Source organism: Lepisma saccharinum, chromosome 21 (genome assembly GCF_977018435.1).
Source record: "Lepisma saccharinum chromosome 21, izLepSacc3.1, whole genome shotgun sequence".
NCBI lineage: Eukaryota > Metazoa > Arthropoda > Insecta > Zygentoma > Lepismatidae > Lepisma > Lepisma saccharinum.
In genome coordinates this window covers 25336726-25359939 of record NC_139249.1, presented here as the reverse complement: position 1 = coordinate 25359939, position 23214 = coordinate 25336726, and the positions used below count along the sequence as shown (strand labels likewise).

The 23214-nt window shown below is 36.8% G+C and overlaps 1 protein-coding gene across 2 annotated transcripts; it reads left to right on the top strand.

Moving 5' to 3' along the window:
• Window positions 1–146: 146 nt before the first annotated feature.
• Mlc-c (Myosin light chain cytoplasmic) lies at window positions 147–22534 on the top strand. 2 transcript variants are annotated; one of them, XM_083143351.1, is made up of 5 exons: window positions 147–229; window positions 324–351; window positions 10199–10339; window positions 15708–15872; window positions 21904–22534. In XM_083143351.1, exons 1-5 carry the CDS (start codon window positions 227–229, stop codon window positions 22008–22010), a joined length of 444 nt encoding a protein of 147 aa, XP_082999477.1. In that variant the 5' UTR covers window positions 147–226; the 3' UTR covers window positions 22011–22534. The 2 variants fall into 2 exon arrangements, with proteins under 2 accessions (XP_082999477.1, XP_082999476.1); XM_083143350.1 differs by lacking the exons at window positions 147–229; window positions 324–351 and adding an exon at window positions 412–569.
• Window positions 22535–23214: the final 680 nt, after the last annotated feature.

Genomic DNA, 23214 nt, shown 5'->3' with positions numbered 1-23214 from the left:
TCTTCCGTAAGTAAGTACGTATTTTAACAAATTAATTAAGTTTAACATAACTAGAACAGTAGAGAAACACAATCATGTTTAAAAACATTTTTCTTCTTTTTGAGTTCGCTACGTGATCGGTGTATGTTACAAAGTAGCCTCACGGCCACCAGAGGGCAATAGATTTGTTTTTCAACTGAACATCTGTCGCAGAAGTGACGTACACGTTACATTTCTAGTTGAAGAAATGGTAAGTTCACTTGTGTATGCAAATATGCGTTATTTGTAAGTTTTTATGTCATATTACTAGGATTTGAAATTTATGTGTTTTCTTTCTTTTGCAGGCTTCTTATTCAGAAGAGCAGCTGTCCGGTATGTACCATAGTTAAGCAACTTTGAATTGGGTCAGGTGTTATGAGTAAAACTTTCAGACACGCCCTGGGGAAAGTTATCCTTATTTGGTAATGGTTTTGCCAGTATTTCGGCAGAGTGCGACTACAAGCAGTAACGAATAGTTTGTTCTGTGTAGGTTTTGCTAAGGAACGCGCACAAAATGTACGAGAGAAGTAAATTTATGGATTCTATTGAAGGTAAGAGTAAAGCAGATGTATTGGACGAAGCATAGAGATCTACGTTGTTCAACTCGAATTATATCCAATATTCATATGTAGGTAAAGTTTTCGATTTTTCAAGGCATGTAATTAAAATTTATCACTTGTATTACGTTGGTTTAAATGATTTGAATTTGGAATTGTACGTACATATTTTGGGCACGACGACTTAACGTCATGTGTCACTGTCTCGAACGTAAAAGAACCGCAATGTGGGAAAGGAATAATCCAAGTTCCTTTTGTTTTAACGCGATTTCATGATGCTACGAATGCAATTTTAACATATTTCGATTTACTTCTGTTAACACGTGCTGCGGAGTTTTTGCGATTACTTAAGATTTTGTTCAGTATATGCTTCCATAGTTAGGTTAGGCAGGCCAGGTTTGGTTCTCTTAGCATTAAAATAAGGTCCCTAAATGCATTCTTCTAAGGTTACGATTTACTTCTACATTAATTCCCACTATTCTACGATACTTAGTTGCTTGTCAACACAAAATACATTGTGGGAAGTGCACATGCTTGCGTAAGGTAATTTTTTAACCCCCCCCCCCACAGCTTTTAAGTAGTTTTTTCAACTTAACCTTTTTTAGAAATCCAAACAGTGCTCATTACTTTAAGGAAGGAACACTCATTGTATACATACGTACAGTTTCCTGAGCATTTTTTTAGGCTGTAGCTATTTTCACCGGGTGGTGAGAATAGCATGTGAGCTATTTTCACCAGGTGCTGAAAATAGCCGAAAGTGCTGGAGACCACAAGTCAAATGATCAGGTATTGGAAGCAGAGGCAGCTCAAGGGGTAGAGCCGATGCGCCATGGCACTACCCTCAGAAGAAGGAGATTCGAATCTTTCAATCGGTCAAGCTGACATGACGACGGCCCCAACCTCCTCACTGCAACGCCAGCTGTTTGGTTCGTACCCTCGCGAGGCAACAGTCCGTGCCGCCCAAGAGCTGGCCTTACCCATGGACCTAACCAAGTTGACACACGTGCAGAGGGTCGAAGAAGTCTCCGCGAGGAACATTTCCACCATGAGCCGAGAACAAAGTGGCAGGGGGTGGGGTTAGCCCATAAGAAACCGTGCCCGTCTTCGCCTGGCACAGCGAGGGATCTTGCACAGTGTTGACACAGTTTCCGCCTTCAGAGAAAAGTTGCTAAATGCAACTGATTTGTAAGACGGGAAGTAATTTCTGCCTACTTTTGGAGAAACGAACCTAGTATTTTTCCAAAGTTAAATGAATGTTAAAGTTGATAATGTATAGATACACCAAGAGGCCATCCAGACTTTTTTAAAATACAAAAGTAAAAATCCTATGATGCGAGTTTCCTTTGGCATTTCGACAATTTCTTTTCATAACAAAGATATTTTCGACATCCAGTTAGAATACGTGTGCGGGGGGGAGGAGAAGGTGATAGGAGTTGTTTTCCTTTCCTCTTGTAATTGTTATATTTTTAGGGAAGTGTCCTGTAGTGTATAAAGATAGGTTAGTAAGTGAAGATGAATCGGATTAGTACGTTATTACTTAAACACACGTTGTATTCCACGTTACCAAACGAGGATAAACATCTTGGCCAGTGGCGCAACCTCAAGGAGGGAGTGTGAGGGGGGACATTGCAGAGTTTTTTTTTTTATATATATATCACGTTGGCACTACCCATCATAGTTGCCGCCGGCTGCCACTGATTGGAAGTAATTTTAATGCTAGTAGCCCTAAACCTCACCTGCCTAACCTAACAACAAAACCAATTATGAATGTAATACCCCTTCATACCTACGGCAAGTGACATTTTAACAGCAGTAGTCTATATCGGAACACCTTGGGATAATTTTCCAACTTCATTGTGTGCAGGAAAAATAATTGCATCCTGACGTAAGCCTGATACATGCCAACAACTATGGAATGCGTACATCTATGTAACAGGCCAGTCCAGGTTGTAGATCATGCACAGTTTAAAAGCTGGTAAAAATTTACTATTCCACAAACACATGTAACTTTGTTTCGTAGTTTTTAACATTCATACTTACCCATCTGCTTCGCGGAACATTCTTTAAGGTGTATTCACGTTTTTTTGATGAAAGTAATTTCAATTTTTTACATTACTAGTACTTCTTTCTTTTCGTTTTTTTCGCTTCTGTAAGACACAATATGGCACGTACACATTCGTAGATCATCGTGCTTCGTGCTTGTCTATTTTCATTGGGTATGCAGTGTTTCCAACCTTCTTAACCCAAAAAATACAAAGTTAAAATGCATTGAGCCATTGATGATAGCCAAAGACACATTACGTAAAGTTAGGTTAGGCAAACACAGTTAAAATTCGTGTAACTAGTTAGGATAGGTGAACTTGGTTAAAATTTGTTTAACTATGTTTCCGTAACCTAGCTAAACCTAACCTAACCGTACATAATGTTTCTTGGGGCTATCGTGAATGGGTCAACGGATTTTAACTATGTTTGTATTTTTTGTTTGGAAACACTGCATACCCAATGACGATCGACAAAACACAAGCACGACTGCGATGAGCTACGAAGGTGTATGCACCAAGGCTATTGTGCGTCGGAGAATTAATTTTCAACAAAAAACATGAATTTCCGCTATGATACATTCCCACATGACAGAAAACACCTTCCAGATGTTAGACAATGCTACAGGAACTTATTACCATAAGTAGTTTCTTCTGTAGAAATGAAGAAATCTGTTTGTGTGATAGTAAATACAGTAAACCCTCATTAACACGAATCCCAACGGACCAAAAATTCAAGAGTTCGTGTTAAAATAATTCGGGCTAACCAAATTTATTGTGGAAATACAGTTCTTTCTACACATTTACAATACGTATCATGTATGTTGTCATAAGAAACACTAGTACAGTACTACAGGAATTAACTTTTAAAAAAAGTACTTACAGGTCAATTTCTGGTGAAAAATTCCTTTATATTGCGCTTTCGCAAGATACGATAAGACCTCTTCATAAGAGCAATAATGCCTTGGTCCAAAGGCACTTGATGTTACTCGTACTGGCTACATCTTAAAGAATAGAACAACACATATGAACACACAACTGAATTTGTTGGTTAAATAGGTATAAGCTCATTGTTGACGCCATGATCACGATTGTCTAGCAATTGCATCCAAGTTTTAATCTTGATGTTACTCGTACTGGCTATGTTTTAAAGGATAGAAAAACATAATTGAGCACATTGTTGATCTGAATCTGTTGGTTTTAATACTGTATAAGTTGATTGTTGACAAGATGATAGAGATTGTTGAGCAATTTCTTACATACCGAGCAGAGGAACAACAGAAAAATGTTATGAAAAGCTTTGAAAGTTCGTGTTAAATGAGATCTAATGACGCAACGGACTAAAAGACAGTTCGTAATTTGTGGTAACCGAAATTCACGTTAACCGATAAAACTTTCTATAAGATAGAATACATCCCTGCCGGGACCAACATTTTGTTCATGTTAACAGAGTGTTCGTCTTAAGCGAGTTGTTAATGAGCTAGCTTCATCACCTGGTGGAGCTAGTCACTCAAGGTTTTTTTTTTTTTAATTGATAACTTTTGATATTTTTTTTAAATATGTTTTTCAGTGTACCACATGAAACTGCACATTACTTGTTACATTATCAGTAAGCATGATATCGGTGCTTTATTGGTAATAAATTCATCAGTTCATTCCCATTATTTATTATTCATGAAAATTGTTCTGAGAAAGTATAAATTCCTCCCAATCAACATTACTCAGCATTAGGTTATAATGAGGATTGGTGCATGATACGTACATCCATCCATGATCACACATTAAATTTTTCATTTTCAGTATTGAGAAATTGTAGTCTCGACTTTAGGAAAGAGGTAACAAATGGGCAGCCATGTTTGGTATTTCAGCAGGCTCTGTGGCTGAGCACATTCTTCGGGTTAATTCCAATCCTGCCACAGAAGATCAAGGTTCGTGTCCCAACCTTAGCATGGGTGTTCTTTGTGTCATTTCATTAGTTTCATCCAATCCATCATTAGTCCTCATTGTTGCAATTAGCAGGAATGCAATTTAAATAAAAGTATATTGGATTTCTTTCAAAACTGAATTATTTATGAATCTGTGCTACTGCTTAAACATTTGCTAAAGGAGCAAACGTTGTGTAAGAGAAATTAAAATTTCACTCTTTCTCCAAATTAGTTAAAAGGTAAAGTTCAGTGTGTACACTGCACCATGCCATGAAGCATATATAGGGGTAGAGCCCCAGGCATTCTGTCGATCTTGGCAATGTTAGAGGTGATGTGATCAGTACCATGCTCTGGATGCCTTTATATCAGGTTTGCCCCAGGCACCATTTAATTTACACTGGGTTAGCCTCCGAGCCACTTTGTGTGTGAAGAATTCCAACCTTAGACCAACCAAAAACTTCTACTAAACACCCACAACTTTATATTGAAAGAAAAAAAGAGAAAAGGTCTAGGAACTAATATGAAAGCTGATATTTCCAGCAAAGTATCAGAGCACAAGAATATTTGTGTGTTTCAATTTGGAAGAACTTTGGGTATGATTGCACAATATAGAGAATGTCTACAATTCCTTTCATACTTCTCATACTCACGAAATATGCAGTCATAGTAACGTATCTATAGTTCAGATGTGGGGGTCACGTGTGAAAATTGCACACTTCCATCTATATACTTTGGAAAATTACATTTTTCAATACCACTATCATTCTCCATATACACATAACGACAATGTTTAGCGACGTTCGGCATTTGCTGTGCTGTCTACAGCATTGCCAAACTGTTCCTTCGTTACTTGCAGAGCATTAGCTGTTGCTTTGTTGAAGTATGGCTTTGCAGACTTTGATTAGAGGTAGGTTTGGCAACAGTGTTCGAGCGTTCTAGAAAAATGGTGTTTTGCGGAGTGAGGAAGCTTGTTCTACAAAACTTATATTTTGTGAAAGTACGTGCTCATTGGGAAAAGATTTAACTCATATCCCCACGAAACTATTTCCAGTAAGGTTAGGGTAAGGAAGTATCTTGATTTTCGTTAATATTTGGTAGATAAACTAATTTTGGCCTTCTGATCGGTACATTATGAATGGGTAGCTGCATGAACCATGCACGGGTAGCCCCACAAACCATTTCCGGTAAGGTTAGGTTAGTCTAGCTTAGTTAAAATTTTGTAAAACAATGTGATTCAGCTTTAATAAAAAAAGAATTCTCAACTTGCATCAGCTTTTTTTTTTCCGATTTCCAGACATTACCCCCGAATTTTAACAACAGATTCGTGATTAGAAGGCCAAATTTAGTTAGTATACTAAATATTAACGAGACTGGAGACATTCTCAATATTCTGCATTCGCTCCGAACTTTGGTTGATTGTACATTTATTTTGGCCAAGAAACAATTCTGTAGTAATCATTGTAAGTAGTCTTTATGGTATGATTTTACAATATCGGACCTTTCTCCAATTTCGACCATATTTCGCATACTCAATGATTTTGGGCTCTTAATCACGAATTTTGAAAAAAAGGTGGTCCGTGATCGCAACAGACAATGCACGATTGCTCATTATTTACCGGAAGATTTTGTTTCTAATACTGAAAAAAAGAAATTTAATTTCTATCCTACTTCTTATACTCACAAAATACGTAGTCCCGATGAAGTATCAGAGGTTAACATGTGGGGGTAACGTGTTGAAATTGTAAAATAAGCTTTTCAATTACCGCGATTGTTCTCCGTATACAATCATGGAAACCATGTTTGTTGTGAGTCACTTCACATATGAATGGCGGAAGTTAGTAATGTTTGTGGTGTGAGGAAGACTTTGAAGATAGGAAATAAAGTTCTTTTTTTCGTAAGTTTTTCTTAGTAAATTTTAGTTGGATACATATTAATAATACAAGCCATTCGTTCATATTTCGCATATTCAATATTTTAGGACATTTGATCACGATTTTGTAGTTATAATTTGTCGCTAAAGTGCTACGAAACTGAGATTTTGTTAGGGGTCCCCACACACCATTCACACATAGCCGCAAACAACATTCACACACAGCCCCATAAATAATTCACGGTAAGGTTAGGCAAACATAGTTACAATTTGGGGTCATAATTTTGTTCTTTCAGTATTGGAAATGCGTAAATAATGAGCATTCGTGCATTGTCGGTTGCAATTACGGACCCCCTTTTGTATCAAATTCAACACGAGAGCGCTAAATTTGAACTTCAGATTCGTGATTAGGAGCCCTAAATTAGTGAGTATGCAAAATATGAACGGAATTGGAGAAGGGTCCGGTATTGTAACATTACAACTTTGTTACGGGATAGCATCAGATTACATTTATTGCAGAATTGATGTCCAACTAGTGAAATGAACTACAGGGAGGTTATTGCAGCATGCCACCGCAAGAGCGTCGGCCGCTTGCCGGCCCAGTCATGCAACAGGTGCCGGCAAATTGCGTAACAGATAGCCCGTTACACAAACCGCTTGTTTTGTAATGTTTCCACTTTTCACAATTATAGTTACAATTACAACTTAAATAAGCACGTACCTTGTCGTAAGGATGCTGGAAAAGGTGTCCTCTAAAATACAAATATTTCTGGCACTTTATTTTTGACATGTAATCTTTCTTAGACACCGCGAGAGCGTCGGCCGCTTACCGGCCTTGTCATGCATCAGGTGCCGCCAAATTGCGTAACAGATAGTCCGTAACAGAAACCGCTTGTTTTGTAATGTTTCCACTTTTCACAATTACAGTTACAATTACAACCTTATTTCAGACATCTAATCTTTCTTAGACATCTCTACTTTATCCTCGGTTGACAGAAAGGGAAGACAGCATCGCGGCGCATAAAGCAAACCGAAAGTGTAAAATTATATTTAAAACTAATAATAATGATGATCACTAACCTTCTGTGTTATAAATGATGTTGAAAATGACCTCCTTCAACACCAATACATTTCCGGCATCTGCGTATGAAATTCCTCTGAACATCCATAAGCTCCTCAGGTGTGATTCTGGCAATTTCTCTTCTTATATTTTCTTTTAAATCCTCTATTGTACGCGGGTTATTCTGATACACTTTGTTTTTTAATGTTCCCCATAAATAATAATCACAAGGAGTAAGATCGGGGCTACGAGAGGGCCACAACTCAGTACTGATAATTCTGTCCTCAAAAATCTCGGCAATAAAATTAAGTGATTCATAAGCAGTGTGAGCAGTAGCAGAGTCCTGCTGAAAAAATGACTGCTGGCATTCAATGTCCGTTAATTGTTCAAAAAAAGGTTGTAGTATGTCTCTTCGATACCTTTCACCATTGATAGTACCTTCATAAAAAATAGGCCCTATTATTCTGTGCGCATTCAAACCACACCACACACCAATTTTTGCAGGATGGAGCGGAACTTCATGCACAAGGTCAGGTTTTTCTGCGCTCCAATAGCGATTGTTTTGTGAAATAACTCGGCCATTCAATTCGAACCAAGCTTCGTCTGAAAATATGATTAATTCTGGATTTACTCTGCCAGCAACAATATTATCCAGCATCCAGTTACAGAATCGAACTCTAGTCGCGTGATCGCGCGGTTGCAATTCATGAACCACTGTAATTTTGTAGGGTTTTAATCTAAGTAATTTAGTGGCATTTCGTGCTGAGGATTTTGAAATGCCTGTTTCCTGAGCAAGCCGACGGAGGGATTTTTTTGGAGTATGTTCAAGTCGTTCACCAATTTCGTCTAGCTTTTCTTCCGTAAGAACACGTCGTCTGGAAACACGTTTCTTAGGTTCAAGAGATCCTGTCTCTCGTAATCTTTTAACGAGGTTGTAAACAGTATGTCTGTCCGGAACAGGATTGCCAGGAAATTTTCTTGCGAATCGCCTGACTACTTTTCTGCAAGAGTTCGTTTTCACGTAAGTATCGTACATAAAAACTCTTTGTTCAAGGCTATATTTGTTTGGCGGCATAACTAATGAATGAATAACAATTAACACACGATAAAGCACTAGCACTTAATAGCACACCAATAACACAGTATAAACAACACGAGTACTGATAAACGCAAACCGAAGTGAACACGTCTAAACAACTGGTAGCCGACAGCTGTCGCATTCGCGTAGTATCGAGAGGCTTCTCGCGGCTTACCACTACTCTGATAAGCCGCTGACGCTCTTGCGACATCTGAGGAATTTCGCTTCTAGCGTCGGCTCTATAGACACTGGATGGACCAAATTTTGAGGGAAGCACAACAAAAGACTACTCTATGAGGATATGTAATGCTCCTGCAGCAACTTTGAAAAAAAAAAAATATGGAAATTACGACGTTCAGAAATTTTGCGTAATTACGGGGAAAATAGAACTTTGGGATTTGGCCCCCGTTTCCCCCTGGACTCACAATTGTCGGAATTTACATAAAATGTTGCTTTTTGTTCATTCTTACATTTAGAATTTAAATTTCTTAAAAAGATGCAGTTGTTGAGCAGTTATAGCCTTTTATATTCAGTTTATCCCATAGTAGCAAAAGGGGAAAAGTGCTTATTTCAAATGGCGCTCTCAGAAAGAAAAACGCACACAGTGTATGATCGCTACTTTACTTCAAAAATATTCACACGTTAAAATTAAGAAAAACTAAATATGCTGACCAAGGCAGTAATTTATTTTATTACTTTTGTACTTGATACAGAGTCTGAAGAAGACCTTGCTAGAAGGTTGAAACGTTACGTTAGTTTATGTTTTTAATAAAATAAATTACTGCCTTGGTCAGCATATTTAGTTTTTCATAATCATGGAAACAAGGCTTAATGGAGTTATAGTTAAAATTAAGTGACACTGTTAAATAATTCGTTTATCTGCGCTTTCGTTTTGCATAATAATGTATACGTAACCTCCCCCCTCGAAAATCTTGGGCACGCCACTGACTCTAGTGTTCAAAAGGATTAATCTTGTGTTATCTGCAAAATAAGAGTCACGGTTTTGTTTATTCGAAGGCAAGACAAGAATGAAAAATTGAATCCTTTATGTTGGATGAGTCATTGCTGTCAGAAGCGATATGGGCAGAAATAAAGTGCCAGAAATATTTGTATTTTAGAGGACACCTTTTCCAGCATCCTTACGACAAGGTACGTGCTTATTTAAGTTGTAATTGTAACTATAATTGTGAAAAGTGGAAACATTACAAAACAAGCGGTTTGTGTAACGGGCTATCTGTTACGCAATTTGCCGGCACCTGTTGCATGACTGGGCCGGCAAGCGGCCGACGCTATTGCGGTGGCATGCTGCAATAACCTCCCTGTAGTATATTAGATACAGAAGGGGTTCAGACCACAAGTGGGGTGTAACTCCACTTTTCATTGGAATGGAGTTACATGTATGTCTTTGAACTGTGAAGTATTGACATTCCAGTGCTTGAAGTAATTATTATCTCCTCATAAGTTTCAAATCATTGTTCATGGAGGCACCACTATGTTTGTGCGCCAACAGATAAACATAGTACTAAGTTGTATAAATGTTCCTTTTTCTCAAAACTGTCTTTAATTGAGTTACGCCACTTGCCCCCACCCCTCCATATATTAACTTGTTGATGTCATGAGTGTAACTTTTCTTTTATATTTCTTTCTTCAGAATTCCAGGAGGCTTTTCAGCTGTTTGATAACCGTGGCGATGGCAATATCCAAGTGACACAGATTGGTGACGCACTCCGTGCTCTTGGGCAAAATCCCACAGAGTCTGATGTCAAGAAATTCACTCACCAACATAAACCAGGTCAGTTATTGCGTTGACTTTGTAATAACAAGACTATATTGTTTTTTATCTGGGAATATGTACACTGGGGATCTCGCTGGCCTGAAAAAATCATGGAAATTGTATTGTTTTCAGGTTTTCCAGTGTTATGCCTGAATCACACAAGACTATATTTCCTGCTGAATTATCCAGTTGGACTTGGACTAGTTATGTGGTACTTGCTCATGTGCTAGTTTTTGCCTCACACGATACTTGTTAACTTACTTGTATGTATGCTTTTGTTCCCACAAGGCATTGTGTAGAGCAGACGAGCTAAAAAGATGAGCGATTTGAAATAACGTTTTAGAAGATCGCTGCCGCTGTTATTAAAAATTAAAATAATTAAAATAAAAGTATTCACTAGAAATTGGCTCTAAAGAAAATACGGTAATCAACAAGCTTTTCTCGGGTATTTATTTCCTACATGAGATTTGCAGGATTCATTCGTAAAAAATTATTTTGTTCAAATATGTCAAACATTTAATACACTGGTAATAATAAGAATTTTCATAATTGGCTAATCACATTTGTTGTGTACAAGTCTCATCATTTTAGATAAATTCCATTAATGCACATCATCTGTTACGTTTTCTTTCATCGTGCAGCGAACGAAAACCAGCAACACTCGGAAACTACAGACAGGAAATATTCCCTTGCCAAGCTCTTGCAGAGATTATTTCCACATGACCAAAGTTTTGCTCTGATTGCCTTTTTCGCAGAATCTAGCAGAGAAAGCAAGTTGCAATTTTAACAAGGTCTAGTCGTCAAAACCAGTCAAGCAGCCAGTCGAGCGCAAACTAGATCATTCATACTGGAAATCCAGTTCTCTGTGATTCAGCCTTTCTACACAACTTTATATGTGTAGAAAGTTAAGGAATGTGGTTTTGCCAGATGAATGGAAGCCCTGACACTGTAAGAATGTGTAATATGGAATGATTAGACCCTGAATTTTTGAGTAAATGAATATTTTTTTCTGCATGGAAATAGGAACTAGCGTGATTGAACAAATTCTAATCATAGTAACTAGAGCCTAAGTACGGATTTTTGTATTAAGTAAAACCACGTAGGTTCGGATTTTTGTATTAAGTAAAACCACCTAGGTACGGATTTTTGTATTAAGTAAAACCACCTAGGTACGGATTTTTGTATTAAGTAAAACCACCTAGGTACGGATTTTTGTATTAAGTAAAACCACGTAGGTACGGATTTTTGTATTAAGTAAAACCACCTAGGTACAGATTTTTGTATTAAGTAAAACCACCTAAGTACAGATTTTTGTCTTAAGTAAAACCACCTAGGTACAGATTGTTGTATTAAGTAAAACCACCTAGGTACAGATTTTTGTATTAAGTAAAGCCACCTAGGTACAGATTTGCGTTATGTAAAACCACAGATTTTCCTGTTTGTGTACATACACATTTCTTGATATTTACGTACAAATGCATAAAACACAGATGTATGTATTCTGAAGTTGTAAGTGCTATACCTTTTCCGTGCTTAGAAGGGACTGCACTGTAAACACAAGGGCAAAGGTATTACTCCGCCAGGCTTCAGCGATTGGATGATCGTAAAGCTTCTGCTGCTTCCACCACGTGTGAGAGATAGTTGGCGCGAAAGCAATGTTACAAGCTACGAGAAATTAAATTAAAAGGAAAACTATAACTATTCACAAGATAAGCTGAACTTCTGTACTTAAGAATTTAATTTGAAGATATAAAAGTGTTTTACTTGCCTAAGCAGAGTCAGATAGAAAGTCGATTCCTTCCATAGATTCCTCTCCTTCACTGTTGGTGCCGCCGCTACTGCTATCAGCTGGATTGATAACAAGTCGGTCAACAACCGTGTCGCACATGTAATATGATTCCCAGAAGCGTTCCTCTTCTTTCTCCAATATGCAATACAATAAGGCGTCTGCCTTTGCAGGTCGGGTTTCTCAGCCCTGTGGTTAATCCTGAGAGGAAAGCCTGTTTTTTAGATTTTACGGCAGAATCTACCCACACCTTAGAAACAGTATGACCATTCACCCACGTTTCATCAAGGAAATACAACTTTCACCCCTCCCGCCTGTATTCGCGTATTTTCCTCAGGTAGTTCCGGTGCCAGAACAATATGTCTTCTCGGTCAACAATAATATTTTTTTCTGTTGCGTTGCACAAACTCGATGCTGATTTCTTTCAGAAGTGTGTGGAAACTTGTTTTCTTAAGGTTCGGCAGATCCGGATCACTATTCACACTCACCAACACTTTATTTATTGTTGCAGCTTCGTTCCTATCCAAAAAGTGATGAACCTTACGACAGATCCTCACAAACTCATCGCACTGAACTTGTAACACAGGCTTTTGACGTTGACGCTTTTTCCCTGGTGTTGTTTAAATGCCCTTATTTAGAACCTCGCTGCGCGAAGATTTTACACTCTTAACAGACACACCAGTAAACTCAGATGTCAATTTCATCACGTCCTGGATAACCATAGTTGGATATTTCTCACAAAACTTTGCGAACACATTCAATACAATTTGTTTCTCGGCGCTTTTCAACGGTTTCCCGCTGCAGTGTTTAACGTAGCCAAAGCGAACATCCATCTCGCACAAATTGAAATTCCCTCCCGCATGCCCAGCCTTTACGCATGCGTGTTGTACCCAGAGTAAAAATTGTCACGTCTTGTGTATTTATGCCAACCTGGAGTTCATTTACATACTAAATATTGGTTATGATAATTCTAGAGTACGATAATTACAATTGTGTTGAAGGAATGTTCTATTCTTGCAAGTTAAAAATTGGACTATATTTTGTTGCGCGTGGCAGGGTCTGTTGTTCAAGCAGACTCAATGAGAGGTGTTGCCAATCTGCCTATTTTTTTGCTAAAATTAGCTGTTTTGAACTTTTTGGTCCTGCATTGGTGACAATAATGGCTTTCAGATATTTGCACAGTAGTATCATACTTATTTGACTTCATTCAAAAATAGACGCGGAAGTGACCTATTTTTAGTGTTGCCCACTGGACGAGACGGGACAGGCTTTTAAAAATTTTGAGACGAGACGAGATTGACCATGTGTCATAAGACAAACGAATATTTTCGAGACGAGACTCCACGAAACGAGACAGGCCAAAGTCTCGTCTCGTGGGCAACACTACCTATTTTTCGTTTGTTTATTTATTTTCTTTAACAGCAGTATTAATCCTTGTGGTATTGTTGCAGATGTTCCTATTCGAACGTTCTCTACGTCGCTGTTTGTAAATATGATGCTAGATTTTAAAAATTTTGAAAAATGGAAGAAATAAAGTGGCTGAAGTTCCATTTCGTTGGTAATTTTCGATTCGTCAAACCTCTTACGATTTTTGAGTAAATTAGACTAAATTCTGCACATATATTCTCTACGTCCATTGCAAGACAGGGTCTACTTCATTTTTTGATAGCATAAAAAAAGAAAATCGCGGATCCACGATATTGGATTTTTTTTCAAATTCTCTTACAATTGTTGTCCAATTTGCGTGAAATTTGGAAAACTCTAAAAATGTATGCAAAACTACTCTAGTTATGTGAATATGTTTATACTACATATATATATTTAATAAACCTACGGATATACAAAGATAACACTCGGAAAGAACTGGCCATTCAAAAAATGGCTTTTCTTGTGAGGGAAGTGAGGAGGAATATTTGTATTCTTTATTCTATGAAAACTAGCAACAAATAGGGTCTGACATGTCCACATTGTGATTATGGAGATTATCCATAAAAAGCATTTCTACAATATAATGTAGAACCCTACACACTGTGAGAATTCGCTTTTCGCTATATTCTGCAGTTATTGGTTGGCAACACTGTATTCATACACTTGCATTTGTTTACAGTACAGTTCCTTCTAAGTCATAAAAATAATTTCTACAATATAATGTAGAACACTACACACTGTGAGAATTCGCTTTTCGCTATATTCTGCAGTTATTGGTTGGCAACACTGTATTCATACACGTGCATTTGTTTACCGTACAGTTCCTTCTAAGCGCGGATCCAGTATAGTCCACTTTGTACACAGATAGGCTAATCAGGACTGGAGCTAAAGTTTAAAATGGGATCCAAACCACTATGTGCCTGCACCATGTATTGAAACCGAGAGGTGACAATGTTACCGTAACACCATTGGAAGACCCGTTCTTCAGAAATGTACGAAGCTCTCTAAAATGCTACAAATGTTATGGGCCTAAAAATGTTCAGCTACGTTTTATGGTCCATTGTTTAGCATAGTTTGAAACTGGACTTTGTGTCTCTTAGACAAATGCCAGGGAGATTAGAATGTTATTTCTTTGTGCATATTTGTTTGTTATATATTGTTATTATGAAAATTAGAACAATAAAAAAACATCATAACAGGTATTTTATTTTTGCACAAAGATTTCAGTATCTTTATGTGCTATTAAGATTGGCGACAAAATTTTCAATTTTAAAACCTGAAGATGATCATTCAGTGTCAAACCCTGAGACATACGAAAACACAATTTGCATTTGTATCCTGAGCCATATTTAATAATAATTCCAAACATAAATTCAAAGTTCTTAACTATAAATAGAAAATAAACCAGTGTGCATGTGAGGTTACGGTTTACATATTTTCTGTGTGCAAATAGATTGTACTTTGTGAGTAATGTGCAAATTGCAGAAAATATGGAGGGAGGAAAATTTCAGAACTTTCATTTTTTTTAACGTTTTTTTTAAATATTGTGATCTATGTATCATACATAATTAGAGGCACATATTTTTTGTAAATAAAAAAGCAGAATTTCGGTACCAAAACAGTCAATTTCGGGTTCATAAGCGGTAAATAATGTAAAATTTCGGTGTTACAGCGGTGAATAATCACATCAGAAGTACTATATAAAATGACATTTTGCTTTTAAAATTGTGAATATAATCCTAAATTGGATTTAAAAACTGCACTTATTACACAAAATAAACTTACCACTTCTAATAGCACATTTATGTGGTTACCAGAGTATTAAGTTTATTCCTGTGTAAAGCGGACCATTTTTGCTTCTCAAATATCTACAGCAGAATTAATCAATGTTCTGTGAATTGCATAACTCACAGGATACTTCAGACTTCAGAAATTGTCACATCGGTATATAAACTGTAAATTTCGTGTTTAAAAGTATATTTTGCAGTTCATTTCGCATCATTTCGTGACAAATCTGGGTAGAAAAATGCACCTCACACCTTTCAGAAACATGAAAAATGAACATTACAACATGTTATTTCGTGTTTTCATAAAAAACTAAAATTGCATGCCTCTAATCATAATATATCTTGCATCTTACCATTTGCTGATATAGTCACCATTCCTTTGTAGATGAGAGAATTAACTTCGAAGTATTCCTGCCAATTTACCAAGCCATTTCAAAGAACAAGAGCACAGATACAGCTGATGACTTCATTGAAGGTCTCCGCCATTTTGACAAGGATGGAAATGGCTACATTTCATCAGCAGAACTTCGTCACTTGTTGACCACACTAGGTAGGTTATGTTGCATTGTAATGTAAACACACTTAAACTATATTTAGTGTTGTATCTAAAGATATCTGATGGTTATGCGGAGATAGGTAATTTACTCTGATAAGCTTACTTTTCATTTTTCTTGCGATCGATTTCGCCACCCATCTGGTGGCTTTGTCAGGCGTATACTGTCTTTCTGCGGGGAGCGTGGATCCTTTTTCTTCCGCTTGCGCTCGTGGCAGGGCTAGTTGACGCCGTACTTCCACTTTCTTCAATTCTGTTGCGGGTGTAGTGCTTCCTTCTTTTGCCGCGCATCAGGGTTTTGGCACTGTACGCAACTGTTCTCGGTCTCGTCATCTGCTTTCATGGAACGGCTTTTGTTCGCATGCCAGACGGGTGGCGAAATCAATAGCGAGAAAAATTTACTTGGAAAAATGAAAAGTAAGCTTATCAGAGTAAATTGTACGCAACTGTTCTCGGTCTCGTTGTCTGCTTTCATGGAACGGCTTTTGTTCGCATGCCAGACAGGTGGCGAAATCAATAGCTACAAAAATTTACTTGGAAAAATGAAAAGTAAGCTTATCAGAGTAAATTATATTTAGTGTTTCAGTGAATGAAAATTATTAGAATGAACTGTACCATTGTCTGTTATTACTCAAAAGAAACAAGTGTGACTTTTGCTATCATTCTTGTTTTAACACATCTTATTCATAATTCTTATGTACATGTAAACTACCCACTCGAAACCAACTGCCAGCACTAGTGGAACAATTTTTGGTGTATCCATTTATCTTAATATGACTATCTGAAACTAAAAAGGAAATACTTGTAGAACACATACTTCGTGAACATGCATGGCCATGTTATCAGGACAGGTAGGGACATTCTCACAGCTGATTATAATACAGGAATTTAAATTCAAATGATCAACATATGAGGCAAGAAATACATTATGTCAAAAAAGTACCTGGAATTTGTAATTTAAAAGGCCCGCGCTAATGATTTTTTTTAAATATTTTTTTCCGTAAGTTGGTAGCACTGTACTTAATTACTATGCCAAACATGAGCGCGATCTGTCAACCAGTTTGTTTACAGCAGCTGATTGACAGTCCACTTCAGTAGTGCATCACGATTTTTACAATGAACGAAATTATTGAACAAAGAGTTTGCCTTAAATTTCGTGTGCTGACTCACTAAAAATGTTAGAAAAGACTTATGGTGAATCAGTTCTATCAAAAACACTAGCTTACGAGTGGTACAAGGTGTTCAAGGAGGGCTGAGAGATCGTCGAAGACATTCCTCGTTCTGGACGACCTTCAACCGATGAAAACATAGAAAAAGTGAAGGAAATTATGCTTGATAATTGCCATTCCAGCTTATGAGAGATAGCTAGTGACCTTAACATCTCTCACGAGTCTGTTGGTGGATAGTTTGGGCTTGAGACGCGTCGCTGCATGGCTTGTTCCAATAGAGCTGAATTTTCTTCAAAAACAGTACCATGAGCAGGTCTCTCTAGATACGTTGGATCACACCAATTCTGATCCGACATTCATGGATCACATCATAACTGGTAATGAGACATGGGTCTACAAGTTAGACATGCAAACAAGTCAACAGTCAGCAGAATGGAGGACACATGAGCCGAAACCGAAAAAAACCACGTCAAAGTCGCTCAAAAAGTCAAGTCATTGTTTTCTTCTATATTCTTGGTTTGGTGCATCATGAATAAAGAATACTATTTGGCCGTATAGAAGCGTTTGCGTGAGAAAATCCGTCAGAAACAGCCAGATTTGTGGAAGAACAATTCGTGGATTTTACACGACTACAATGCACCATCGCATACAGCAACAGTTGAGACCGAAAGGCCAAAAACACAATAAATACCATCGATCAACCTCCGTATTCACCAGATCTGGCCAACTGTTGGGTAGGAATGGCTAAACCTGCAAGTAGCATGGTGATTCATGCAGGTTTTTTAAATTTTTAACTTCTTTACCTGTGAATAGGTCTATTGTACAAGTCTTTTTAGGGAACGACATGCTTTTTACGTACTTCTAGTAGCCAAAACATAATATTTTTAAATGTATCCTAACCAACCCTTAACCATAATCCTCATATTACATTTTTGACGCAGTACTATGCCAAGTACCTAGTTTTTTTATATGAGCCTGAAGAAGGAGATAGTCTATCTCTGAAACGTCGTTCTACATTAGGAACATATACTCACATACGTAAGTACAATTTTTAACTTTCCTTTTTTATAACCAAATTGTAGTTAATCAAACATACATTTCTGAAAGTATCGTATGACATCACAGTACAGTAACCAAATTGTAGTTAAACAAATACATTTATGAAAGTAGCGTATGTCATCACAGTACAGCAACCAAATTGTAGTTAATAAGACAGATACAATTCTACGTGAGCTGTGGCTAGCTTCATAAGTGTGTCCATTTTCACGCAAAACTACATCAATAAGATTAATACACATTAGATTTTCCTATGGCAGCAAATTTTCCAATTCATGGAAAATGGCATTTACTCTTTTGTATGTAATTACATAATTTTGTTTGGTTTTCTGAATTCCTGAAAATAGAAAATTAAAATAAAATAGTGTATGAACTGTTAATTTATGAAAAATGCAATAAGCATCTATCCTCGATGGATATTTTCACACCTACAAATAACCATGGATCAAAGAAAAAGCACTTAAAAATATGCTTCACAAACTTTGGTTGATTGTAAATGATACATGTCATAATTTTGTAGTATGAGTTCCTCCTCCTCGTATGTAACACAGTATTTGCACTTTAACAGCTATTATTTAAATTTTGAATAAAAAAGGAAATTAGGTCATACATAAATCTTACAATGTTAATCTTTTAAATGTCTTTCCAAACGAGAAGTATGAAAAACGACAGAAAACATGTGAGCATGAAAGACAATGACTATTCACCTTCCTCCTCGACGAACTCGTGAACATTACTGGAGCTAATAGAGGAACTGAAAGAATTTTCATCTTGGTTTAAGGCTGGCAAGTGCTGATCAGAACGCTTTTGGAATAAAGCATTCATCTGCAAGACCATGAGATCATCAAGTGTTGGAGAGGAAAGGTTGTACCTCAAATCTGACATTACAAACTTCACACTTGAGAACAACCGCTCCACGCTTACCTGGGTGGCTGGTGCAGCTAAAACCACCGGTGTCGGGAAAAATGCGCCCAGGAAATGTGCGCTCTCGCAATAAAAGTGGGAAAAATGTGCCCTCCCAAGAGAAACCACAATGAAAAGTGGGAAAAATGCACCTTGCACTTGCCTTCCCCAGTTACCCATTGAAAGAAAATGTATTGTGGTTTAAGCCGACAGTGTGTCGATCAAACGTCTTTCGTGACCGCAGAACCAATGACCACCACTCTTGGACAATGCCGATATGAGAATTGTTTCTTGAATTGCGCTGCAGATGTGGTGAAAAACACGATTCCAATGTGGATTTGATTAATATCTTGTATGAACAGGGTTATTTATAGTACCTGGGTTTAACCAGTTTGATGGCAGTCGGGTAGGAGGCCACGTGATTGGTTGGGAACGGGAATGCAATGCGATATAAGGCACTGTTGGAAAATACATACTTCCTGTTCCCTTCCTACAGGTGGTGATGCAATAGAAACTGGACCAGACGGACGTAGTGACTAGTGAGTCACCTACTGACTATTTGAATCAACAATGTTATTTTTTTATGTTGTAACAATATTACATTTATTTTGTTATAATTGAAATCTGGGCTATAAAATATGAAAAATGACACCAAACACAACCAACAAACATATTTCCACTCGGAAGTAATAACTACGTATCCATATTATTATGTAGGGTATTGGAAGCAATGAGTTCGTGTTTGGTGTCATTTTTCACACTTATTTCATACAATTTTTAGGTATATAAAATATTGAGAATTCAGAGGGTACACAGAAATATTCAATTATGTCAAGGGGGACTCTCAGGCAAAAAAATTGAGAAACACTGCCTTAATGGCATTTTGGATCTTACCTATTTCCAAATATTCGGATCTGGCAGCCCCCAAAATACCAAATTGTTCACTACGAAGTTTTATTCTGAAACAAAACTTAAACTGAAAGTACACGGAGGGGTATGGTGCACCAGAATGTAGCGAAACATTTCAGTTCAGGTTCGGGTGCGAACCGAAAGTGTTCACAAAGAGGTTTCATTCCGGAACTGAACTAAAAACTGAAAGTACGCGGAGGGTTATGGTGCACCGGAATATAGCGAAACATTTCAGTTCAGGTTCGGGTGCGAACCAAAAGTGTTCACAATGAGGTTTCATTCCGGAACTGAACTGAAACTGAAAGTACACCGAGGGTTATGGTGCACCAGAATGTAGCGAAACATTTCAGTTCAGGTTCAAGTGTGAACTATAAGTCGAACTGGAGCATGTTTCAGTTCGAGTTCAAATTTGGTTTGCAGTCCCTGCTTGGGAGAGTAGGTTGTTTTTTTGTTTTTGTCGGATTTATTTTACTTCTCATCTTATCGTTCAGTTTACTGTGACAATGGGGATGAATTACGATAACAACATACAATAATAACCATCCATTCCAGTACTGAACCCCTATTTTTACAAAACAATACGTTAATCTCTAGAACATGGAAGTCAACTTGGTTCCTGTTTACAGTACTATATACTGTTTATATAAAATGGTTCAAGTGTACGTAAGGTATGGTACCCACTGAAATTCACCCCTCCCAAGTGTAAATTTTGGATCTGCCACTGCACTCACACCTTTATTTCTTGCAGTTCATGAGGATTAATGCATTTCTGTGGAATCCTTATTTATGAATGTGTGTGATCAGGAGTTTCATTAGGGGAAGGCTGGTATTTTATTTTGACTGAGCTATGGTCTTTGTTACAGTGTATTTGTTTATTATATTTAATTTTTAAAATGAGCAATAGTGATATTGCCAAACTTTGAATAACCTTGTTGTCTTTAGCCCCTTCCATACAATATGAAAATTAATAACATTAAACTTGACATATGTCAGTGCACTTAACTTATTTTAGAATTCCAAAATTTTGAACTTATGGTGGTTGATCCCTCCTCAGGAATGATAAAAGATGATGGCATGCATAAGGTTAGGTTCTTTTTTGGATTCAAAATTGTTGCTTTTGTATTGCATGTTGGGACCATACTTTTTCCAAGTCTTCAGATGCAACTTCAGCACTTATTTCTGAAACTGCTCCGAAAAATTGGAAGTTTAGTTTTCTTTTATGGGGTGTTTTTGTAGGTTTTTAAATTTAATTTTTTTACCAATTTTATTTTGTTGTATCTGTTTAGAATGCCATTTTTTCACGGCATAATTTTTGCTGGTTTTATTCCAATTTTTTTTCCCCCAAAGAAGTCTGGTGTGACCATTATCTGAAGCTCTTTAAAAGATTGTGCCTGTATTATTGGTACTATAAAAGTAATTTATTACTAGGTAAACTGTCTGGTGCAAGATTAGGATGCATGTAATATTCTTGAATATATGTTAAAATTCAATGACCCAAATCAGCACATATTGTTTCTTTGTGACAGTTTAACGAATATTTTTCTGGTCTGAAGAGAAAGTTAACACTAGTTGGTTATTGATTTGTGTATTATAGTTGAAATATTAGACTTAAGAAAATGTACTACAGTGTTGCCGAAGTACTGACTTATAAAATTTAATCATCTGTGTCCTAAGATTGTGCGCCACTATAATTTGTTTTGTTATCTGACACAGCGATGGGATGATTACACATTGAAAGGATGTAAATCACTTTTTTCTTAAATAACAGGATGTGATGATTGTGGTGAAATACCGTATTCTACTACTACAGTGGAACCCAGATTGATTACATCACATAGTCACATAGAGCAGAAAAAAACACAGTTTCTTGCATTTTGAGTTTTTTTCCCTTCACTTTGGTTCCCTGAAAAATGTAAATTGAGGTTCCAAGTGTAATTTCACTTGTATATTCTGTACATTTCAAATTATGTAATTGCTTAATTTTTCCACAGGCGAAAAGCTGACCGACGAAGAAGTTGAACAGCTCCTGGCAGGTCAGGAGGATTCACAAGGCAATGTGAATTACGAAGAATTTGTTAGGATGGTCATGTGTGGGTAAACGGATCCATGAAAAGCATTCCCCCCATCTTATTACATGTTATGGAGTGAAAGAGAATTCTATTTATCCTTTCTTAAACAGAACTTATATATGCATTTCTTTTGCTTGTGGAATTATTTGATAGCAAAGGAAACTTGTGATTTCGTAGGTGCTGTTTTAATTCATTACGAAAAGTGGGTTGTATCAAAGAAAAATTCAGCACGGCCTTCTGGTTTTTACGGTTAATGTGCTGCGAAGTACTTACATGTTATTGTTCCCTTTGTATTCACATTACTTTATACATTTATTACATTAATTGTATTAATAAGAATTTGTGTAAAACTTGTGCATTTGTTTATGTAAAATTTGAAGGTATTATTTAGCAGATTTTTTCTTTGAGCAACCTCAGCATGGTAAATAACTAACTTTAAGAAACGCCTAATTACACATTCCAGAATAACTTGTGCAAATTACTACTGGAATGTAAGTGATATCTAAGTAACAATAAATTTATCACTTTATTTTAATAAAATGCAATAAGTAGATTTGTCTTTTTTGTTATTTTTCACTACCTCTAGCATTAGAAAGGAAGGTAAATAAGTGTTGTGTGTTGAGCTTGAACATGACTATGCCTAATCACCCCCTACCCCCATTGGTAGGCACATGGAAAGAGGAATATCAAATTCTATAATTTCTTGACAGAAAAGTGATATATGTGAACTGTATGGATTGAAATCAGATTTTGATAATGTCTTGTCTTTCATCAAATTGTGTCTTTCTAATTTCACTAGCTCGTTATCTAGTCTACTTTTTAAAATTGGTGGGAATGGCCGATAGTTAGAGGCACATATTTTTGGTAAATAAAAAAGCAAAATTTCGGTACAAAAACAGTCAATTTCGGGTTCAAAAGCAGTAAATGGCATAAAATATCGGTGTTATAGCGGTGAAAAAATGGATGAAAGTGGTATATAAAAAAAATATTGGTTTTAAAATTGTGAATATAATCCTAAATTTGATTTAAAAACTGCATTTATTCCACAGAATTAACATTTCACTTTTAATAGCACATTTATGTAGTTATTAGAGTATTAAGTTTATTTCCGTGTAAAGCATAACTCTCAGGATAATTCAGACCTCAGAAGGTGTTGCGTCGGTGAATAAACCCTGAATTTAGTGTTTAAGAGTTAATTTCGCTTTTTGCAGTTCATTTCACATTATTTCGTGA

Coding starts and splice junctions, on each gene's coding strand:
- Mlc-c (XM_083143350.1), top strand. CDS start 533: ATGTACGAGAGAAGTAAATTTATGGATTCTATTGAAG. Junction 10,340..15,707: donor CACTCACCAACATAAACCAG/GTCAGTTATTGC, acceptor ATTCCTTTGTAG/ATGAGAGAATTAACTTCGAA. Junction 15,873..21,903: donor TCACTTGTTGACCACACTAG/GTAGGTTATGTT, acceptor ATTTTTCCACAG/GCGAAAAGCTGACCGACGAA.